Genomic DNA, 23,826 nt, shown 5'->3' with positions numbered 1-23,826 from the left:
CAGGCGCTGGGACCGAACAACGGGAGCGCACCCCGCCGCGGGGATTCGAACCGCCGACCTTTCGATCGGCAAGTCCTAGGCGCTGAGGCTTTAACCCACAGCGCCACCCGCGTCCCTATTTTTTTTATTTTTATGTATACTTTCCTCTAATATATGTGTTTGGGCATTATTTATTTCTTTATTAAATTTATATCCTACCCTTCCTCCCAAAGCAGCCCAGGGTAGCAAGCGAAGAAGCATCTAAAAATAATTCTAACACTGCTCTTCAAGGCACAAACCTGTCTTTTTAATGTTACTCTTAAAGCACCATTCTCATTACTAGTTCTATAGTTATATTAATCATCATTAGCATCAAAAGCTCGGGAGATTCACCAAACTGGACAGCCCTTGCCAGTCATTCTTCTGTGTGAAAAGCACTCAAGAGACACCTCAAAGTACCCTGGAAATGAATCTTGCTGCCATAATTTGCTCAAAAAACAATGTACTTCACACAGTGTGAAGGGTAGATAGGTCTTAACTCTGGCTGCCTCTGGCAATAAATTTTATACAATCCACACAATTCAGAAAAGAACATCTGGATTTGATCTCCATTAATCAGGTATGTGCCACACTTGATGGATGTATTTTGCCTTCCCTCAACATTTCTACAGATGTCTCATCTATATTTCTGAAATATATTTTTAGCCCACCATTTATCAAACAATCCCAGGAAGGATTACAACGCAGTTAAAAACAATTAACAATCCAAAGCAATTAAGAGCAAATAAAACACAACGTTAAACTTCAGACTCTAAAACACTCACGGAGACTCCCTTGGCTTCTAATTGCAGCAGTAGTTAACATCCCATAAATGCATGGGGAAACAAGCAAGTCTTTGCCAAAAGCATTGGCACCAGACATATTTCCAGATGAATTGCATTCCATTATCAGCATACTCCCCCCCCCCCCGCAAGGTATTTCCCTTGTAGGTGGGACAAAGCAAAGGAACCCAGGCAGGATGATTTGTTCCTTCAGATACCGTGGACTTGAGTCATTTAGGCTTTATAGCTCAACACTAGTACCTTAATAGGCAGTCAATGGAGATATTGCTGCATTAGTGTTATATGGTCCCTACTAGCTACCCCAGTCAGTTGTGTTCTAGATTAATTTTAGCTTCCAGGCCATTTTCAAGGACATCCCGACATGAAGTGCGTTGCAATAATCTAAACAGGCAATTATCAGAAAATGGGACAATTTGTAGCAAGTTTATTCCTAAGTAGGAGGTGATTAAAAGCACTTGATGCCACTGAAGCCATTTATCTAGTGACAGAGCTCTACCAATGACAGGTAACTCACAACAACAACAACAACAACAACAACAACTGTTGACACATTGCTCCATATCTCCTTAGAAGTTTCATAAAGATAATGAGGAACAAAAATGGAAGTCTGTAGGACTACATAGCACAAATGCCATGGGATCAAGAAGAAGTCTGCAAATGCTACTTTCTAGAATTAATCCCACGGATAGCAGCAGTATCACTACTCCTTCAGTTCTTAATACAACAGAGGTGATCCAGGAGGATATCATGTCATGGTCAATGATGTCAGAGACTGCCTGGACAACGAGGAGGGATGGGAGGCACCAGCTGGGAAACCTCTAAGGGAAACCACAAAGGAGGAAGGCTCAGAGCCCGGGGGATTGGTGGTGGGACACCGAAGAGAGGTCAGAAGCAGAAGAGTGGGAGGAGTTGTTGGTTGCTGAAGGGGCAACAGGATTTAGTGAACAGGGAGAACCTGTGACACAGAGCCGTTCCAATAGAAAGGCTGAAACAGAGGCGGAGGGTCAGGAGGCCACAGAAGAAACAGGGAGCTTGCCTCTCCTCCTGTGATAAGCTCCCCTCCCCACTTGTGTCCAAGGACACACAGAGTGATGCGTAGAGCAGAGCAGAGATTAGAGATGCCCAGACACAGTTTGAGACTGCTTGGGAAACATCTGGCAGAGGAGGAGCCTGAGAGGGGGTTGAAGGTGGGGACCATCAGTCCTGGCAACTGCTCCATAGGGGCAAGACTTAATGGGCAGTGTTGATGAGTTGTATGCTGTTCCTTTAATAAAGAGTTCAAACTCTGCTTCTTGCTTACTGACCTGAATCTGACTCCAGCCCTGACAGTGATGTCAAAAGCCATCAAGAGATTTAGGAGAATCATCAGACTCCTCTGTCCCTCTCCCAACAGAAGGCATCTATCTGGATATACAAGGCTATCTCGGTGCTAAAACAAAAACCAGACTCAAAAAAGTCTAAGTAATCCACATGCTATTGGACTTGCTGAGCTATCACCCTCTCAAGCACCTTGCTCAGAAAGGAGATACTCATGAGTGGGTGGTACTTACCACAAACCTCCAGCTCTAAGAAGGGCTTCTTAATGAGTGAATATACCACCACCTCATTCAAAGAAGCAGGCACCACCCCCTGCCACAAGTAATAAATATCACATATTGGACCCACCTTTATCACTAGATATTCATAGCAACGAAGACGAAAGGTTGGCTGCACCCTTCCGAGAGCCTTGTCCACATCCTCAGACCTCAATAATTGAAACTGATGCTACAAAACCTAACTCAACAGGTCTCTAGACCCCTCCAACAGATCTGTAGCAGCAGCATTATATTGTATCGATATAGCAAGAACTCTTGATTTTAATATGCAGATTAAGCTCTCAAGTGTTTTAGTGTATGAACAGCTTTAAAAGTAGTGAGGGAGAGAGATACTCACTGAAACAACATTCACAAAATCATCATCGGACAAGGTTTCCAACATCTCAATGACGGATGTTCGGATCAACCTCAGTGTTAATCCACTGACACTGCCACTCCTACAGAATAGTAGAAAGAAAGAAAGAAAGAAAGAAAGAAAGAAAGAAAGAAAGAAAGAAAGAAAGAAAGAAAGAAAGTCAATATACAGATAGAAACTTAGGTTTCATAAGACAACTCACATATTGTTTTGCTACCCTAAGGATTTGTGCATATTGCTTTTTTATAGCTTATACCTTAAGGCAGGAGCACCATTAATTACTGCACTAGCTAGAAACACTAGCTAGTAGAATCTAGTAGATTCTCATTAAACTTTAGTAAATTACTTTTACCACTACTTAGAAGTGGGCTTGCAGCAACAAATCAATGATTCCCATTCAGAGAAGGCAAAGGGCCATCCATGTTTCAGACCTCATATGTGGAGATTTATTAGCAGTATCTTCACAATCAAGTCATGGAATTTGCTGCCACACATTGCCAGTGATAGCCTCAAGATGGAATTGGACAGCTTCAAAAGCAGAGTGGACAAATTAATGCAGAAGTCTATTGATGAATATTAATCACATTGGGGAACTTTTTCAGCCTGAGGACGGAACTCTTTTGTAGCCAATTCCATCACAGCGCAGAAAAGTAGTGGCCGTGGATGAAACCGATAGTGCATGGAGCCAGCACACTCTCTCACAGCACATGCAACACACATTGTACACTTATTCATTCTCTCTCTCTCTCTCTCTCTCTCTCTCTCTCTCTCTCTCTCACACACACACACACACACACACACACACACACACACTCTCAAAAAAGACAACTAGTCTCTCATTATACCCTCTCTTGCCTGCCACAATAAGAACTTAATAGGAGGTTTTTCTGAAGCCTGACTGGCATGGGGGATAACATTTGATGTGTGAGGGGATCCACAGTGCATGAGTTTTCATTGCCCCCCTCTAAAAAAAGCTTTGTCCCCCCCCTCATGGGTGGATCACAGCCAGTGTTTTCATACTGTGAGTAGATCACAGTCTCTTGGGAGTTGGAAGGGCCTGAACTAGAGGAACCCCACCCTTGGTGTAATGAAACTTGAAGGTTCAGAGTCAGTGCATCTGTGAGCAACACTGGATGGGTAACAAACAACGGAGGAGACCTACTGTGAGCTTCAAGTTGTCAAACTAGACTGCTTTTCCATCTGATCATTCAGGGCTCTTGTTTTTACATACTGAGTATGCAACTGCTGTTAGGAACAGTTAGATTGACCTGTGTACTAGCTGTCTGTGGCAAAGCTGCACAGAAGGAAAATCTTGCTATAGTAAGTTATTATGGGATATAGAAAAATCATTATAAAAAATACTCTCACACACTGTTTTTTGTTTGCTTGCTTGCTTTGCAATTCAATCTAAAATACACCCAAGAGTAGTCTTTTAAACCGCTCTTAATGAAATGCAAAACGGCACTCCTGGTAATCTTAAATATTTCCACTCAGAGTCTAAAGTGCAATGGCAGTGGCAGGGCAGATGCTGCACCATTCACTTCAATTTCAAAGACACTTCCATCACTGAAATGAATGGCAACCCCCCCCTCCACTACACAGACATATTTATCTACCTTTTAAAAGCACTAATTGCAATATGTACCATGAGACAAAGGGCACCTGAAAATAGCTTTTCGTGGCCACCACAAAGCTGTGTAGATATAAACCCTTCGTTCTACACAACCCCCTGTGCACCAGCCTTAACAAAGGAAGTCCTACAGAGAGCAGAGTGCTACTTTCATCAAACGCAGCCCCCAGACTTTAAAATGCAGAGATCTAACCACTGAGTCAAACAAAAGACCTTTGAAGCTCAATGAGAGGTGCTCTGTGAGAGACGGCAACTCTAAATTTATCCTGACATCATACAGTATTGTTTTCATTGGGACTGCAGAATTAAAACATCTGGTAGACACACATGAAAAGGCAAATAAACATTTCTGCTTCCTCAATAAAAAACAACTTCTTTAATAATACTGATAACAACATTTTACCTGAAATGTTCACTTATTTGGCTTTTACTTGCTTCCCTTCTCATTCAAAATGCCTTTAAAACACATAGACAGAAAAACGCTGTCTGCCTATGAGTGGAGGATAAATAATGCAGGAGCGATACTTAAGGGGCTTGGAAGGCAGATGACAACCCAGCAAGGCTGAACTGGATCGAGAGATTTGGAATATAATTCCAAGCCACAAAGAAGTCTCTTCCCTAAGGATTCCCAACTGGGCTCATTAATTCACCAACAAATCCTCTGCTTTGGTCCCCATCATTTCTCACATTTCTCATTTCTCACATATTTCATCACATATGAAAACATATGCCTGGAACATAGGACCAAAATACATGTTATACAGCTGGGTGCACCTTGTTTATTTTTATTTTTTAAAGCAACTTCCACGGCTGCAAATTTCTCTCTGTGTGTCAAGCTTTACAATCCTATTTTTGTCCACTAAAAATTTCCCCTTGCCCCACTGGAAAATAGATATGGGTACTCCTAGCCTTTTGCAGGTAAAAAGCAGTTGGGGGGACATTTCTGAGTGGAAAAGCACTGTTCCTACCTTCTCACTGACAGCTTTAAATGCTGTTACCAGCTTTTTAAAATGTGCAGGAAAAATACATGCAGCTGCATTTAAGATGTGGGTCACCCCCAATTTAACTGGTTTCTGCTGACACAGATAGCCGTACCAACCTTTTTTGTGTTTATGTGTTGATAAAAATAAAAGTAAAATGGATTTTCATTTAAAAACATTTTCTGGCCTCTTTTCTGTTGTTAACAAGCCAAACACTTTCCTGTCTTCCTGTGTGTGCACCTAAATTTCAGGTACTTACGCATCGACTAGAATGAGCATGTCTTTGGGAGATGCAGCTCCTTGGATATACCTGAAACAAAAAGACATATATTTATACATAAGAAAGACTGGAAGTTTTTAAAAAAATACCATGCTGATGTTTGATCTGTGTAAGTTCTGGTGCTGAAAACCAGATATTGCTGAATCAAAGAACCTTTGTAGTGTATCCCAGCAGGAAACACATGCAAACATTTCTTTTTCCTTTAGCATTCTTCCTTCGTGGTAAACCACAGGTCAGAAAGCAAGAAGATCTGAAGGTGGTTAGGTACACAATTTTTTTCAATTTTTTGCAACAAAAAAAGACAGAAAGCATTTGATAAAGAGATGCTTATGTCAAGTTTACTAGGTGACTTAGTCCAACAGCTCAACTTAAATAAGATAAATTGCCTTCACTGACCCACACATATACAAATGTTAAGGTGCAAGCTGATGTAGAAGATTTGTGATGAGGCTTTGATGTTTTGGTTTGTTTACTAATTAGCAGCTCAACAGGGTTGCTTTAAATATTGTGAAAGAGGCACTCAGGAAATCGTTTCTTAACTCTTTCCTCCTGATTCTCCTAACTAATGCAGTTCCCGCCATTTTTAGGGGGGGGGGACAAATTTGCAACACCCTTCCTCCCCTGGAAGAAGAGGGGAAGTGGTACTTCTTCCTTCCAGGTGTGCTGGCAAACTGCTTTCCCCCTCAAGTCCTTACAGAGCAGCCAAAAGAATGTTTGGGAAGGGGAAGGTTAAAAACTCCTTTTCCCAGAGCACCAATTTTTCCAGTCTTCAAAGTAACTTCATGTGTCTGCTGATTAATAAAATGGAAGGCACAGAAGATCTATGAGGATCTCCTAATCTGCATTTAGTTTGAGTCAAATTCTGCTCTCTTTTACAAACAAACACAAACACATATACAGCACACTTATTGCATGTGCCACTCAATATAAATACTGCTTACACAGTACAGACTAGTTTGCCAAGAGGTTTGTGAATTCTAAATAAAACTAATGTGTTTTCTCAAGCAGAAAACCTAAAAAAACCCCCACCTTGCTGCTTTATGTATGGGTAACTAATTTTCTATATTAATATCCCACTTCTCTCTTAATCTGCCTATCCAAAAAATCAGTATGAATATGTGGGCTGAATAAATATCATCTGAAACAGAGGGCAATAAGCTGAGTGCAGGGGGGAAATAAGAAAGGCCTGGAATATTATACCTGCAAGAGAGCTGCTTCCCATAGGAGCGAGACAGAGGAACCCCAATTTCTATACTTATAGGGGAAAGTTGTGACATCACACCAATCTCCCTCTGCAATTCAGGTCTAAGAAAATAAGGCAAAGTGGTCTGAGAGGAATGTGGGATTGGCGTTTACTACTCTTGGTACTTTCCATACCACAGAAAAAGTAAAGCTTGCTGCACTGGGTCATGACAACTTGCCCTACTATGGATGTTCTTGGTATGTTAGTTCTTCCTCTTCTTTTTGCATTAGCAACAATTGGGGGGGGGCATATTACTACAAGGGCCATAGGACTGGACAACAGCTTAGTTTACTGATATCTAAAGGAAAGAGACAATAGGAAGGAAGGAAGGTGGATGAAAGTTCTGGGAATTGGCATGTTCCCCTAGTGCCCCCCCAACACATTCCCACCGTTTGGTGGTCAGTTCAATAGCATACAGTAAAAATGCAAACAATCTAGAAGTAGCTAGGTGACTGATAGAGTTAGTCTAGACAGAAAGGAAAGATCTTTGTTTAACTGTAAACCACTCCTGGAGTGATTTGGTGATATCTGGACTAAATATTAGTGTAAGCTGCTATACCCATTTTCATGGGGGTCCTTTTCCCACCTGCACTAGGGGTCAAGATAGGATGGAAGAATACCATGTGCCCAGCAGCCACCAACACCAGATGACTTCCAGCTGGAAGGAGACTGGGAAACGGAGCTGTATTGTTCAATTGCTTTAGGAGCACATTTGAGGATTCAAATCACAGACCATATATTGGCATGCATATCTTACTAAGTGATACACACACAAACACACATACACAAATACATATTTCCAACCTACCAGTGCATTGCACATCATCAGGATCATAACTTTGTTTTTAATGCTTGTTTTTTAAATATGCTTTTAGCTGTTTCCATTTTAGTTGGAAGCCACATTGAGCTCCATCGGGGAAAAGGCAGGATATAAATAAATATCACCACCACCACAGTGATGCTTACCATGGTCTTCTACGGACATCGTACAGATCTATCTTGTTTGGAGCTTGACTTTTGTCTACCCATGGAGATGCTGAAAATAACAATAACAATTCTTAAGGTTAGACAAGACTTTTCAGGAAGCACAAGCCAGCACTACCCAAAAAAGAAAGTGTTTTCTGTTTGGGGCCTTTATTTAAAGGGTTCTAAGGAATATTAGTTATAAAATGGCTAATAACATAGCTGGCAAGGTTCTGCTTAAAATTCTACAAGGCAGGCTTATGTGGACCTCCAAGAAGATCAAACCTATCCATTCTGAAGGAAATCAGCCCTGAGTGCTCACTGGAAGGACAGATCCTGAAGCTGAGGCTCCAGTACTTTGGCTACCTCATGAGGAGAGAAGACTTCCTGGAAAAGACCCTGATGTTGGGAAACAAGGACAAGGGGACGACAGAGGACGAGATGGTTGGACAGTGTTCTCGAAGCTACCAGCATGAGTTTGACCAAACTGTGGGAGGCAGTGGAAGACAGGAGGGCCTTGTGTGCTCTGGTCCAGGGGGTCATGAAGAGTCAGACACGAATAAACGACTAAACAACAACAACAAATAACATAATGCAATAACCAATGTGGCATGCAACTGTCTCCCAGTTAGAGATCCCCAAAGTTGTGCTTCTGTGAACATGTATCCAAGATACAGATTTACACGTGTTTCTTCTGGAACACCGCTTCGTTATAATGAGATGTGATACCTGGCCTGGTGAGCAGGTAGCACTGTGGTCTAAACCACTGAGCCTCTTGGGCTTGCTGATAGAAAGGTTGGCAGTTCTATAACCTTTACTGCTGTTTGAACAGAAGAGATTTAAGGCAGACATAATAAAACATAAAATAAATATGGAACTGGTGTGTTTTAATTTGGTTGTATCATGATCTAGTTTCTAGCTTGGTTCACAACTGGTTTGATTGCATGTTTTATGGCCTGTAAATTACGAATTTTCTTTGGGTTGGTGTTCTCTGTATAGCCATAAATATATGGTATTTATTATGCCTTCCTGTAAATTTCAGTATCATTAAAGAAAATTCATCTAACAATAAAGAATTAAATCTATTAAACTATAACTTCTTAGCTTATTTTATGCCTTTATTCTGTTTTATTTATAAGATAATTAAACTAAAACTCTTTCACCATTTCCCACTTGCTAATTATTTTCCCAAATGAAAAACTGTAGTATAGGACACAATGCATCTATGGTAGAAATTATATGATTAATTGGTTTTTCATCTGCAATACAACGGCCAATCATTTTGCTGGCCCAGTTGGAAGAGAAGACATGATGCCAGGAGAAGGTAAAAGTCGACTTCCAGAACAGCACATCTGCAGTCGGGTGGGGATCTGCGCTCCTGGTATCTCGAAGCAGACCCGGTGTCGGAGAGAGAAATGGGGGATGAGGCGTATGTCACCCAGACCTCAGGGGGGGATCCTGAGGGCAGAGCCCACGATGGCGCGAAAAGGGGTCTCCCACAGCGAGAAAACAAAGCATATAATTAAGCCGCAGGGGGGACCTCCGCGCAAGCGGGCTAACCCACTCCCCGATGCAAACGCCTCCAAAACCTGACAAGGCAGCGCTGAACTCTCCTATAAGAGAGAAACTGTTAAAAAATAAGACGTTCTTCTCCTGAAACAACTGTAGAAAAGCTCAGAATTTTTAAAAACTCCCCACTAGCGAAAGAGGGCAGCAAGGAAGAAGACGAGATAGAAGGCTTTTTAAATACAGAGTTTGGTCTGAAGTTAAGAGGTGACAATCTTTATATGCTGCTTCTCCTAAATGCTCAAATAATTTCACATTTATTACTTTATGAATCCTTCGGATGATCTGCTAAGGTATTAGTATTCCTGTGCAGAAAGGATTCAGAAATGTGTGAAACAATGCACATATGCTCACACTCTATAGGAATGTAATGGGAGGCATCTTAAAAGTGGCCTGGCACAACTTTGCCTAAGGCTGCAGTCCTAACCTGGGAGTAAGCCCCATGGAATTTGAAAGGACTTCCTTCTGAGGAGATATGATTAAGACTGTTTTTCACTACTCAGTTAAATTTTAAATGGGTGATTTACAGCTCATGCCCCTAACTATAATGCTATACCTGCAATGTTGTGTATCTCAGTAAATTATCTATGTTCTTTCAGAGCCTTCTGTATGTCCTCCCCATAAAAGGTGTCTTTGAGCTTCAGCTGTAAAATTGAAAGCCTCAGTTACTCAGAAATATATAAGCAGCCAGCAAAGGTCTCCCATTTAACTTTCGTTTTGTAAGAGCTCAGATTCATTTTGCACAGAGTTTTATATCAGCCAGCCTCCTATTACTTGCTACACGGTAATGACTCTCTTTGGTAAGTCCAATATCGAGGCAAAACTATTACCTGCCAGTAACAGTTAACATAAGAGCAGCTGTGCACAGCAAGGCTTTCATTTAGAGAGATAGCATTTTATTATGAATTGATTTTCAAAGCTGATCCATTATTTATTTGCCTAAGCAGACAGGAAAACTTCAGCAAAGGAAGCTACCTGAGCCAGTCAAGATTTAACAGAAAAGCAAGTTTCAATATTATTTAAAAGAAAGAAAATAATGCTTACACCTTTTTATTTGGAATCTATTAATCAAAGGGGGTCCCAACCCTTTTAGCCCACATTCAGGTTGTAATGATCCTCTTTCTAAAAATTCTTCTAAATGTGTGGTATTCCTTCAGTAATAACAGAAATTCTATACCTAAGATTACAGAGCCAGCAATCTGTGAAGGTTAGCATCCGTAAGACACCTCGGTAGAACTTTGTCCTATTGAAATTATTGTGCTGACGAGATTAGATAAATAATATTTGTTAAAAAGAACCTGGAAAAGGCAAAATAAAATGAAGAGCAGGTAACTGGATGACCCCAAGAGCTGCATAAATATATACTAGCTCATTAGCACTTAAACCAGTCTTAAGAGAACAAAGGGAATAAATGTGCTGCCTATTGCAGTAGTATAATGAACTATTGATTTACAATTATAATCTAAATTACACCTGTAATTAAGAAAAAATGGATGAGAAACTGATGAGGAATGTGGAATGGACCATTCTCTGGCATCTACCAAAATCACGTTTCTGCAGTTCTTATTTGGACTTTTTATTTATTGTTCTGCTGTATGCTTTCATTTTGTTTCCTTTAGTCACATTATTACTTTTTTTGAGGGCTGGGGATGCAAGAAATATATAATTTTAAATGATGAACGCCATGTCCATTCGTTTGAAGTTGGAGAAAAGAAACAAGCCTTACAATTCACTAGAGATCCAGCTTCAACAAGAGAGGGGCTCCTTGATGAAAAACATTATTGGTTTCAACATGTCTCTTTGCCATTCTGCTTTTCATGAGAATAACCTATTTTTCAAATTGTATCTGTCTGGGAAGCGGTCCCTACTACCCTATGATGCAGCACACCAACAGTCATCGTGGTCGGAGACAGAGCTGAAACCTCCCCAGACAATTCCACTGCAGCAGTCCAATTTGACTAGGCTCATACATCAGTCGTAAACTTATTCCCAGCAGCGATATTTTCTCGGGTACTGCTGCGATGAAAGCTGGCTACTTGGCTTGGCCTGGCCTTGAACAATGCCGGACTTGGCCTCAAGGTAAAAACCTCGAGCTGCAGTCGGGGCTGGAATTTGACGTCAACATTTTCAGAGAAACAAAGCAGAAGGTTGGGGAGGGGAGGACAATCTCTTCAGCACAAAAAAATGAGACCTACACTTTCTGGTGATTTAGACAGTGGAAATGGAGTGACCTTATGCTATTCCAGCCATACACTGTAATTGATTTTCAAGATGAAACTGCTAAACTGTGCTGTTGTCATCTAATCAGTTGGACATAAAGGGAAGGACACGCATAATGTGATACATAATGTAAGAGGCACAGAAAGAAAGAACCTTTGCCAATCAATTCTCTATGAGAACCAAAGTTCATTTTAAACAATTATGAACAAGTCAAGCACACTGCAACAAAATGCAGCTGTTTTATTTCTCTTATCCATTGTGAGGTTTCCTCAGCTGTTTAATAATCTGCATGCCTTTCAAGGTAGTAGAAGTACAGCAGATATATGAAATGAATGTGCTGTGGTTTGTTTTGTATTGTTATGGGGGTTTTTTTTGGGGGGGTCAGACTTCCCTACATTCCTGGGTGCCAGATCTACCCCATAATTCCTGGGGTTAGTAAAAGTTGGAATTAATCCAACTTTTCGTTGAATTAATCCAAAGTTTGGTTAAACTGGATTTAGTTATGCTGATGAGCCAAGCCAGCTGACCCACCAAGGAAACCATCTGAGGGCAAGACTGCCGGGCAAGGAGAAGTGGGGCACATTTTTTGTTGGGTGCTAGGAGGCAGAGGAAAAGGGCAGTTTTAAGGCTTCAGCTTTGAATGATGTAGGCTTGGGGAGGTCCTTGGAGGCAGTTATCAGCAAGAAGGAGAAGGAGGGGCAGAACTCCAAGTGAGCCGGGGAAGACAGGCTGCACTAAGAGACACAGAAGAAGGCTTTTTGCTATCCTTTGACTCCAATGCTGCCCTTAAGGGGGAAACCGGACCCTCAAAGGATGCGAAAGCTCTGCAATCCTGCCATCACAGGCTCAGGCTATATAAGGCTATATGTATGTGTGTAAAGACATATATTATAAAGACACTGCAGTCTCCGCTGTGCCTTGTTTCTGAAGGAAACATGGACTCTGTGTAAGTGCCTGGAACCCCTGGAATTTCATACCACTCCAAGATAGGGGTGGCTGAGGAATGGGAAATGGCTGGGTGGGCTGGGCTAAAATGTCATTGTGTTATGATCTACACCAAGTTTGTGTGTGTGTGTGTGTGTGTGTGTGTGTTTCCACTCACAGAAGTGCCATATTTAACATTGTGCTACAAGTGAAAATACCGCCAGACATATTATTTCACTTACGCAGGCTCTAGTGAAAGTTCTGCCAAAAATGGAAACAAAATTTCCTACAGAACCAACTTATCAAACCACTATGTGATTTCTGTTTGTGAAACAGAAGAAATGGCTACCTCCTTTCCACTCATAGTTCTTTGAAGAAAACCCTCTAAACTCCTGTGCTGGAGTTCTTAAATGTAACTAAGAATATAACCCTACAGCATGGAGGTGGACAATCTGTGTCACACATGCCACAAGAGGAAGGACATAGGACAGCCACATAGCCCTGTCACTCCAAGACAAGAGACAAGAAGTCCTTGAGCTGGTTGTGACAGAGCAACTGCTACACACCTGCCTGCCTGCTTCTTGTGAGCTGAACTCTGATCTCATCACCTTCAGTAGACAGGTAAGCACATTCTATAGCAGTACTGTCTACATAAGTACACTAAAGTAGTAATATCTCATACTCTAGACTTTACATCTATTTTATTATTGAAAAGAGAAGTGAACAAAAATAAGATTAAAGCATCCTACCAAAGTCAACCATAAAAATCATGGAAAGATAAAACTTGTAACATGCTTGCCAAAAAGCCTGGCTACTATTACTGTACCACAAAGTGGGGGCTCACTCTCAATATATTTGTTATTCTATCCTTCTACATTGTCGGAACAGCAGGGGCATGCAGACTGCTCCAGTGTTTCTTCTCCTTTTCCTCAGCCCACCTATGGAGTTAAGATTGCAAGTTGACAGTTTCCTTAAGTTTCTAGAGAAATTTATCTGCATTGTTTACAGCTTGCTCCACTGACTTCCATGCAGAAATGTCAGATGTCAAGATTATGTGCATTAAAAACAACAGAAATACCGGTAACACACACAACTTGTGTCATAACAACAATTAAAAAGCAAGTCTTTGTGTGGCTTAAAAATACATGCCACTATGTTTCTCTATAAAATACTTATACCTGTACTAAAAAAAAAAAAGGAAAATTGGTTGAACGTGAGAGCTTTTTTAATGAGAACATAAATTCCCTAGCTATGTTTTCTTGGGTTTCTCAGAAAGAGCTTTTCTGCTTGCTATACTTCCTTCAATACAAAAGAAAGAAAACAAACCAAAATGTTCAAAATTACTGAAAGCAAGTCTCGTTTTGCACACACAAACACACAGTCAACATTCAAGTATTTGAAAGTTGCTAGAAACAAGAACCTAGGCTTGCCGATCAGAAGGTCGGTGGTTCGAATCCCCGCAATGGAGTGAGCTCCCATTGTTCGGTTCCTGCTCCTGCCCACCTAGCAGTTCGAAAGCACGTCAAAGTGCAAGTAGATAAATAGGTACCGCTCCAGCGGGAAGGTAAACAGCATTTCCATGTGCTGCTCTGGTTCGCCAGAAGCGGCTTAGTCATGCTGGCCACATAATAAATGATACCTTGTAGCACCCAAATTACCCCCCAACACACACTTTGTGGCATTTTTGGGGTGCTACCTTGGCTCTGTGATTGGTTTTAAAGTTGTCCCCAACCACACAAGTTGCATGGAGTATATCCAATGAATGTTGGTGTCCTGTAGTTGTTTTTATTGCTTCTGGTAGTCCTCTGATGGAGGAGTTCATTAACAATTGCTTTTAAATGATTTCACTCATTCATTTAGTTTAATTAATTATCTGTCTTTAATATTTGTGTTCCTTCTGAGTACTTTTTTTTTTTAAAAAAACAACCCCAGATAAAGATGTATAAATAAATAAGAAAAATAAACAGAAAGCTTTGAGATGCATGGGTAGTTTATATTGCTCAGTTATTAGGCAAAAAGTGAATGAACTCCATAGCCCTATTTTAATTGTACACTGTTGCCAAGGGTTGCTGGATATATTAGATATAATCAAGCAGTATATAAGTTATTGGGGACCTAGAAAGAAGTGCGGGCTGCAAGCTATTCACAGTACACAGCACAGAAAAGCAGACTTTGGAGGCACACACAGAAATAGAGAAGGAAACAATTTATTGGGCTCAAAATGTTCAGGGGACTTGATAGATGTACAATATTTTTATTATGCAAAAAGGGACACTTGATTGAACAATAAGCTGGACTAATTGTATTCCGAGTCCCCCAAATTTCCTCCACAAGAGAAACTCAAATTAGATTTCAAGGAAGCTGAAACACTGCTTGGGAATTATGTAAATTCTGTGCATAAGCATAAATTTAATTTCCCCAATTCCATAATAAAGGGTTGAGGAATGAAGTGTGCAGAAAATAGTGCAGAAAACCCACTATCTGATCTCAGAACACCCAGGACTTTCTGTGGTTTCTGAGCCTTCAAAGAAATTTGAAAAACCATTGCCTACAATGATGAAAACTGGACACCGTAAAACCTTGATAGACTTTAGAAGCCAAATTAGCATCAGAAACTAAAGTACTAAGTATAGTATATATGCAGGACATCAACACTTAGGATGCAATCTTATTCCCATTTACTGGAGAGTAAGCCCCATTTAACTTAGTGGGACTTACATCTGAGTACATATGCAGAGGATTGCGCTCTTAGTCATACAGTAAAATTTGATTGCTTAATTTATTTTCTTTTTTTAGAAACTGCTTTATAGAAGCATTAAACAAACTGGATTAGATGTCTCTCCCAGAATACATTAATTGAACTAAGTCTACTAGTGGCCTAAAGAAATAAAAATACACCCTCTTAAATTAATTACTATGGTACAGTAATGAGATTCTCTAAAGAGCAGGACAGATGCATGCATAAAACAAAACCCTTCTCTCTGTATTAATCAGTTTGAACTCCAGTGGCAGAGTCATCATCTTCAGAGGTACTGAAGACGGTTCATAAGGGCAAACATTCCCAATGAAACAGTAGCGCTTCCTCTTAATTTAACTCAGTAAAATTATGCACCTAGTGGCTGATTCAAGCACTCCCAAGGCTAGAGGAAGCAACTGTCATGCAAACCCTTATGTGTGGCATACAGAGAACTGCAACCTATATAAAAAGCCAACATGTCTGTTGAAATTTTCAAACAAGACTCCACCAGATATTTCTTCTCTTTTAGGGAACAGCCGGGAGTTAATTAGATTTTGGGGATATGAGTTCTCTTCTTACAACACTTTAAACGCTCCCAGCTCCAACTTCGCAAACTTTACACAAGGGAATGGCTAATTTGTATTCTCTTGCCTGCCCTGCTAAAAATGTGTGGTGATTTTTATATGAATTGACTGGAGTGACAAAGTTAGTGCCCTGGAACAAATTTATGTCTTCAGGACTGCAAATTACCTGGGTAATACCTGGCGAGGCCAGTTGCACTGCCAAAAACTTGCCAAAGCAAGGTTGGGTCTTCTTCTCTGTTCCTTTTAAAGACTTCATCTAAAGCTCCGGTCCAGTTCAGTTCATTCAACACAATTGTAGCTGAAAAAGACAAAAAAAGAAATTTGGTATTGCAAAACCATAGTTACATTTGTTACATACCATATCCTGAAACGAGGGGAGCAGGTGGCCCTGTGGTCTAAACCACTGAGCCTCTTGGGCTTGCCGATTGGAAGGTTAGCGGTTTGAATCCACGCAACAGGGTGAGCTCCCATTGCTCTGTCCCAGCTCCTGCCAACCTAGCAGTTCAAAAGCATACCAGTGCAAATAGATGAATAGGTACCGCTGTAGCGGGAAGGTAAACAGTGTTTCCATGTGCTCTGGCACTCGTCATGGTGACCCATTGCGCCAGAAGCGGTTTAGTCATGCTGGCCACATGACACAGGAAAGCTGTCTGCGGACAAACGCCAGCTCCCTTGGCCTGAAGCGAGATGCGCGCCGCATCCCATAATTGCCTTTGACTCTATGATTCTATGATTCTATTCTATGATTCTATGACTCAGGGGGCCTTTACCTTGCCTTACTGAAATGGTGCTACTTGCTATTTCTCTACCCTTTGCTGTATTTTGTACCATTCTACTTTTAGTACTATTGCACAACGAAGCTTTATGTGTTTATTGGCAAGACTGTTTGAATGTTTTTCTTTCTTCTTCATCTTCCACTTCTTCGTACGTTTACGTTGATGGATGAGGGCTCTAGTCTATCACACAGTCATACAGTTTTGATTTCTTTTAAAAAGAAGAAAGTACAATAGTTTTTATTGTATTTATTTAGAGTTTTATGACCCAGCTTTCAGCAAGTTCCCAGGGTGTCTTGCAAAATGCTATAACCAAACTTTTTATAAAAAGACACCAGCACCCAACAACATTTAGGAGGACCCTGAATGCTGTTTGTGGCAGCTGCTTGCCTAAAAACCGCAGAGAGAGATTAGCACAGACGGCAACCCTCTTTGCGCGCGAGAGTGAGTGCAAAGACTGTTGGTTATTTAATCTGTTTGAATGTCCTGTGTCTGTATTTCTACTTAAGCCAGAGGTTTTCAACCTTTTTGAGTCCACACCACCCTTGACCAACTACATTCTTTCTGCAGCTCCCCTGTGAGGCTCAGGAGCCCAGTTATGTCACCCCTTACCTGGTTGAAAACCACTGACCTAGGCATTTGGTTAAACTGGTTTTATTTGTTTGTTTGTTTGTTTGTTTGTTTGTTTGTGGGTTTTTTTCCTGGTCATTGTAGTTTTGCTCGTTTACTTTATGGCAGAATTGTTAATTGGTCGCTTATTGGACCCGTCCATATTGTTTTGTCATTTTTGTATATTGCTGTTTTTCTCTGGGTATTTTTATTACTTTGTTCCCCACTCTTGGTTTGGAAATATTCAATGAAGAGCAGGCTGTAAATACTATAAATAACTAAATACACCATAAAAGCACAGGGTGAGAGCAGTTCTAAGAAATAACAAAAAATTTAAAGCAGCTGAAGAGAAAGTAAGAGAAGTTTCCAAAAGTTTGGCCTTTGCCTGCCTCTCACAGGCATCAAGGTAGGCATCAGGTGAGCCACCCTGGAGAGAGCATAGTTGGAGGCCATCAACACCCCCTGTAGCCACCACCCACCCTCAGACTGAAGGAGCACCCAAGGAAGGTCCTCCATTCTCAGGATAGGGGCAGGCACACTGGCCGACCAGTAGTCTTTCAGGTGATCCTAGTCCCAAGCCATGGAGGCCTTTAAAGGACAAAACCAGTACTTTGAACAGAGCACAGCAGTGGCTCGAAGTAGCAGGTTGGCACTGCTGCATCTGTGCCTCTGATTCAGTGGAGAGGTTGAGAAAGGAAGTCAGACTGGGCAGTAAGTATGGGCGAGAGACTCATTTCATTTAAAGGTGAGCCAACCTATATTTCACTTTCTGAAACAATGCATGCAACCAAAACGCAGCCAATATTTGAAGTTCGGACTTCTCTGAATTTTGCTATGTACTCCTTCATACAGTGGTACCTCGCAAGACGAATGCCTCGCAAGACAAAAAACTCGCTAGACGAAAGGGTTTTTTGTTTTTTGAGCTGCTTCACAAGACGATTTTCCCTATGGGCTTGCTTCGCAAGACGATTTTCCCTATGGGCTTGCTTCGCAAGACGGAAACGTCTTGCAAGTTTGTTTCCTTTTTCTTAACACCGTTAATACAGTTGTGACTTGACTTCGAGGAGCAACTCATAGAACGCAGTGTGGTAGCCTTTTTTGAGGTTTTTAAAGACTTTGGTGATTTTTGAAGTTTTCCAAAACTTTCCCGACACCGTGCTTCGCAAGACGAAAAAAATCGCAAGACGGCAAAACTTGCGGAACGAATTAATTTCGTCTTGCGAGGCACCACTGTACACAATAGTGAAAAATAACATACAAAAATGTTTCACAAAAATGTGTACATTAGGAGAAGTTTGCATCAAAATGCTGATGAATTTTCATGAGATTTGTTTGGTTTTTGAAATGCAAAGTGATGTGGAAATATGGAGAATTGAACTTAAGAAATGGAAAAATTGAGAAACTGAGAGAAACCTTAACTAACAGATTTTCCCAACCCTACCAGGCAGGTAGATTATCAATGCTACAAACACACACTCAGAATGGAATTCTCCACACTGAGAGGAGCAATTTTGTACCTCACTGACATCAAGAAAGGCGGTTATTATTAAAAGAAGAACGGATGGCCCGTTCCAAATCCTTATGCAGAAGCCGCTGTCACCACAGTCTTTCCAAGATGAATGATTCAACTGGTGGCTTTGATGAAGGGTTCCAGAACCCTCTCTCTCCATCTCTCTGCCTCAGCCACAGTGTTATTGCCAAGATGCAGGAAGAAGAAAGCAGGGGAAGGCCTTTGTGGGCTCATCCTGAAACTATGTTTATTTTCTCTAGCCCTCATGCTGGCTTCACATTCTAGGATGACTGTTATGAACTTTGCTACTTTGAGGTTTGTTGTCTAGTGGAAATCAAAAACAAGGTAATGGGTAGCAAAGCAAAAAGAATTTATTCTTCTGCCAGAATGGTGTCCCATCCACCTCATGGTGCAGACAGGAGACCCTACCTACAAGTTACACTGATGCTTTTATAGTTTCCCACAAAACAGTGCGGTACATGTGTCATTGATTCTAACAGCCCTCCCAGACTTGCTTTGTTAACTTCTAGCTCCACCACAGGCTTCATCACCTTGTGGTTAAGCAAGTTTCCTGTTGTTGCCTGGAACAAGGTGTTCAGAGATGCAGCTGTTAGCAACTTAGCTATTATTTACGCTTTCACTCATTTCTCTTGACCAGGCACAATTTCCAGCACAATTCCGAACGCAATGCCAACACATGTCCAATATGTTCTGTGCTTTTAGATATACAATAGTCTACATTTCCAAAGAACCAATTTTAAAAAACTGCACACTGTGTGATAAAAATATTACAATATTGTAGTAATGCATGGTAAGTGAACAAACTCACTACATAAATTTACCAGCTTGCCATCTTCCTAGTACACAAATTGAATGCAAGGGTCTGTTGGGAACATAGGAGACTGTGGCTCAGGGAGCTAAAGGGGAACAAAGGCCCCAAATGTAACAATGGAGCAGCTGGCTTTCATATGCAGTTGAACCAGCTAACTCCTAGATCTCTAATCTTATTCAGTCTTCTCTTTGGTGGAGCTCTCCAGAGTTTATATCCCAGTCATGGGCAAAAAAATTGGGGAACACAACCATGGGCCTCTATGATCACAGCCTCGTCATGTACGAAGGTGTAGAAGTAACGCCATAGATGGTGTTTTGAGTCAACTGGAAACGTTGACACAGGATATCCTTTTCGTGGGAGATACAAAATTAATAAAACAGCTTCCATGGGGGCTTAAAAAAGACGGAGAGGGAGAATAGAGCATTAAATTGTAACATTAGAATTGTAAAGCCGAGCTGGGACCAAAATCCAAGAGAGTGCTCATTATTGCAAGTTAACAGTGTTTTCATGTTTATGGATGTGATCATTTGCAGAGATCAGCTGTGTGCGCATTAATATTCATGAGTAGAGCCAGCTTCTGGATTAACTTGAAATACAAGAAAATTTATATTCATAAGCATGATCAGATAAACACTAAGTGGCCAAAGATATAGAAACCAGATTCCTAAAGCTGACCCTGGCCAATTCTTGGGTTACTCACACAAAAATTAGTATTAGTATGCCACACAAATTTGTAGAGCAAAAGACATGAAAGTAGGGCCATGTCGACTTCTGGGCATTTCTGGATTAATAATTGAGGGAACAAACAATGAAACTTAATTATGAAACTGATAAATAGCTATTCCTTTCATTCTGCTTTAATCAGTCATAAATGCATCCCTAAAATCCAAAAATAACTCACTCATGCTAGGCAACAGCTGGCATTCAGTTAATTGGAAGAGAACAAGGTTTACTTGTCAGATGGGGCATTATCACTTTTTCTTTGTCTTTTCTGATGGTGTTTCAGAGCTGGAGGTAAACAGGTTGCAAAGCTGGCAAACTCTACATTCATTAACAAAGGATTAAAGGAAAGGGAGCCTAGGAAGGTAAACATGCATGCATGGGGGGGGGGGGGAATAAAATAAAACCCCCCTGGTTATGATCTCACGAAACAGCCTCCTTCCAAACATACTATCATTTATTCATAAGAGCTCTTGGTTCCCATTTATATGGGAGCCAGGAGAAATTCAAATAGGAGCAAAGAAGCTCAGTGTAGCTCTCAGACAAAGGTATAGTATCAGAACACAGAGCTTTATATCCCAAGCTTCATCCCAAGGTCTTGCTAATGTGCAAGTCAGCACAGGCAGAAAGCAAAAAATTAATCTCTAACAATCTCAAGCAAACTAAAAATTAAAGTCTTAACCATCTCAAGTAATTCCAGTTATCTGTTTGTTGCTAATGCACTGGTGGGGGGCGGGGGATTCACCATTCGCAGCATAATTTCTGAATGCCAAGAAGAAAGACTCTTAAAACATTTTATGGTAGAAAATAACTTATTGTGCTTTTCCAGGAAGTATTATTAGGAGCATCAGTGTCTTTTTGGAAACTAATAAAGAAAAGATTCCATCTGTCTAGCCTGCAACCCACTGTAGAATTAAAAAAAAAAATAGGTAAAGGACCCCCGGGCGGTTAAGTCCAGTCAAAGGCGACTATGGGTTGCGGTGCTCATCTCGCTTTCAGGTCGAGGCAGCCAGCGTCTGTCCACAGACAGCTTTCCAGGTCATGTGGCCAGCAGGACTAAACCACTTCTGGCACAAGAGGACACCACGATGGAAACCAGAGCTCACGGAAATGCCGTTTACCTTCCTGCCACAGTGATACCTATTTGCACTGGCGTGCTTTCGAACTGCTAGGTTGGCAGGAGCTGGACAGAGCAACAGGAGCTCACCCTGTCGCGGGGCTTCAAACTGCCAACCTTCTGATCGGCAAGCCCAAGAGGCTCAGTGGTTTAGACCACAGAGAATAGAAAATATTATTTATATAAGAAAAAACAAATTTCCCTTATGTATATTAGGATCTTAATTTGCACAGATTGGGGGAGGGGCGGGAACCACCAGCATGTTGTTTAGATCCATATTTATACAAATAAGGAAAGCCCTGTTGGATCAGACCAAAGACCTACTAACACTTTGTTGCCGTTGTTTGCCTATGGGAAGGCCAAAAACAGGACATTAGAGCAATGGCCCTCGCTCATTTGTGATTCTGAGCAACTGGTATTCAGCTGCATACAATTCCATTCAATTGTACAATTCCATTCGATTTTTATTTCAAAGCTCTGGGTTCTACTGAGAAGCTGTTTGGTTTTCAAAAAGCGAAGCACAGGGGAAGCAGAACGGTTAATGGATTTCTAAAAAGGCACTAATAAATGTTGGCTGTTGCTAAGCCCTTGCACCCCGTAAAGAGCCCAGCTGTCAGGAAAAGGATCAATACTCAAGTACATCTTCCCCTCCCCCCCCGAGGACCAGCATGTTGCAGAACTCAATATTATGTTGGTCAGTTCTCTTAACAAGCAGGGTGTTGGTGTCTCTGTCAGATTCACAAAGAAACTAATTTTACACTTTCACAACAGAGAAACAAATCACACAGACCATTTCAAGTTCTTTGGAGCTTGACATTGTCAAAAAAAATCCATGCTACAAAAGCAATTATTGAACAAGCACCACAAAATTAAGGATGTCGGCTATAGCAGGATAGCCAATGTGGGGCCATCCACCAGCATCAGCCCAAAGTCACGGTATGATGTTAGCAATGTACGGAAGGCACCATGTTTTCTACACTTGCACTACAGTTAGTGTAATCCTAGTCATCTCCACTCAGAAGTAGCTAAGGGAGCAAAGCCACGCAAGAGGAAGATTAGTCTCAGCCAGTCGCTCTGGGCAACTGGAAACAACAGAACATGTCTTTTTTCACTGCCAATACTATACAGATATACAAGCTAGGTTCATCTTGCCTATACTCCATAAATTTCCAGGTCATACAGTACAACTTTATACTTCCCTGCTACTTCAAGATGAAAACCCAGATGTTACATACTCAGTTGCTATACTTTCCACTGCCATGATGGATATTGGTCAAAGGATAGTTTGCACCACAAACTAGGCCCAAAATGCAAGACCTGTGCTCCTCCGCACTCCCTCCCTTATAGTCGCTTTTAAAGGTTTGTCCCTGTTTTTATCTTTTAAAGTTATGTATGTAGAGTGGTACCTCAGTTTTCGAACATCTCGGAAGTAGAACGAACAGGTTTTTGAACGCCGAAAATCTGGAAGTAACTGCTTTGGTTTTCGAACACAGCTTCCGTATTGAGTTTTCCATAAGTAAATGCTTTTGTTTTCAAACGCTTTGGAAGTTGAACGGTCTTCTGGAATGGACTAGGTTCGAAAACTGAGGTACCACTGTACGTATGATATAATCACCTTTTAATTACAGCCATACCTCAGGTTGAAGTGGCTTCACGTTAAGCATTTTCGGGTTGTGCTCCGCGGCAACCCGGAAGTAATGGAGCGTGTTACTTCCGGGTTTCGCCACTCACGCATGCGCAGATGCTCAAAGTGACATCACGCGCATGCGCGGAAGCGACGAATCACGACCCGCGCAGACACGGGTTGCGTTCGCTTCAGGATGCGAACAGGGCTCCGGAACAGATCCCATTCGCATCCATAGGTACCACTGTACTAGTTTTTATTCCCTACCTGTTTTAACTCTTAGGTGTTCAGTTTATCCGTATGTTTTATCTTTTGCTGGTCTGTGACCGAAATAAAGTTTGATACTGATACACTCAGAAGTAGGCCCAACTGAATTAAATGGGATCAACTCTCAGGTAATTGTGTGTTGGATTGCCACATAAACTTAGCACGTTTTCACCAGCTCCTGTTAATCCAAAACAGTAAAATTTGTATATTCCAGTTATTCCATTATAAGAATACAGTCAAGCCTTTTGCATAAAAAATAAAATAACCGCTTGTTTATTCTAGATACACAGTCCTCTCTTGTATTATTGAATGGCTTTGTAAAACTGCTCAGTATTATTACAAACCAGAGTCTGAACTCCTTTGTTTGCAGCTACCTTTTGCATGTAGGTGGAGATGCACCTGAGCAGTCAAAGCGATGCTAAAATCCTTGATTTCTCAATTATTTTATCTGATAAAACCAGCTTGGAGTCCAGATA

The 23,826-nt window shown here is 41.2% G+C and overlaps 1 protein-coding gene across 5 annotated transcripts in view; it reads right to left on the bottom strand.

Annotated features, from left to right (window-relative positions):
- Positions 1-23,826, bottom strand: part of CACNA2D1 (calcium voltage-gated channel auxiliary subunit alpha2delta 1) — a 385,544-nt gene that overhangs the window by 98,422 nt on the left and 263,296 nt on the right. For all 5 annotated transcript variants that reach the window (XM_077935727.1, XM_077935728.1, XM_077935729.1 and 2 more), the window contains exons 7-10: positions 16,065-16,196; positions 7,871-7,940; positions 5,641-5,691; positions 2,754-2,853 (exon numbers count right to left, since the gene is read on the bottom strand). In XM_077935727.1, coding sequence (XP_077791853.1) covers positions 2,754-2,853; positions 5,641-5,691; positions 7,871-7,940; positions 16,065-16,196 — 353 coding nt within the window. The remainder of the gene's footprint in view (positions 1-2,753; positions 2,854-5,640; positions 5,692-7,870; positions 7,941-16,064; positions 16,197-23,826) is intronic.

The sequence above is a fragment of the Podarcis muralis genome, chromosome 10 (genome assembly GCF_964188315.1).
Source record: "Podarcis muralis chromosome 10, rPodMur119.hap1.1, whole genome shotgun sequence".
Classification (NCBI taxonomy): Eukaryota; Metazoa; Chordata; class Lepidosauria; order Squamata; family Lacertidae; genus Podarcis; species Podarcis muralis.
Note: the sequence above shows the minus strand (reverse complement) of the source record. Positions and strands in the feature narration are given on the sequence as shown.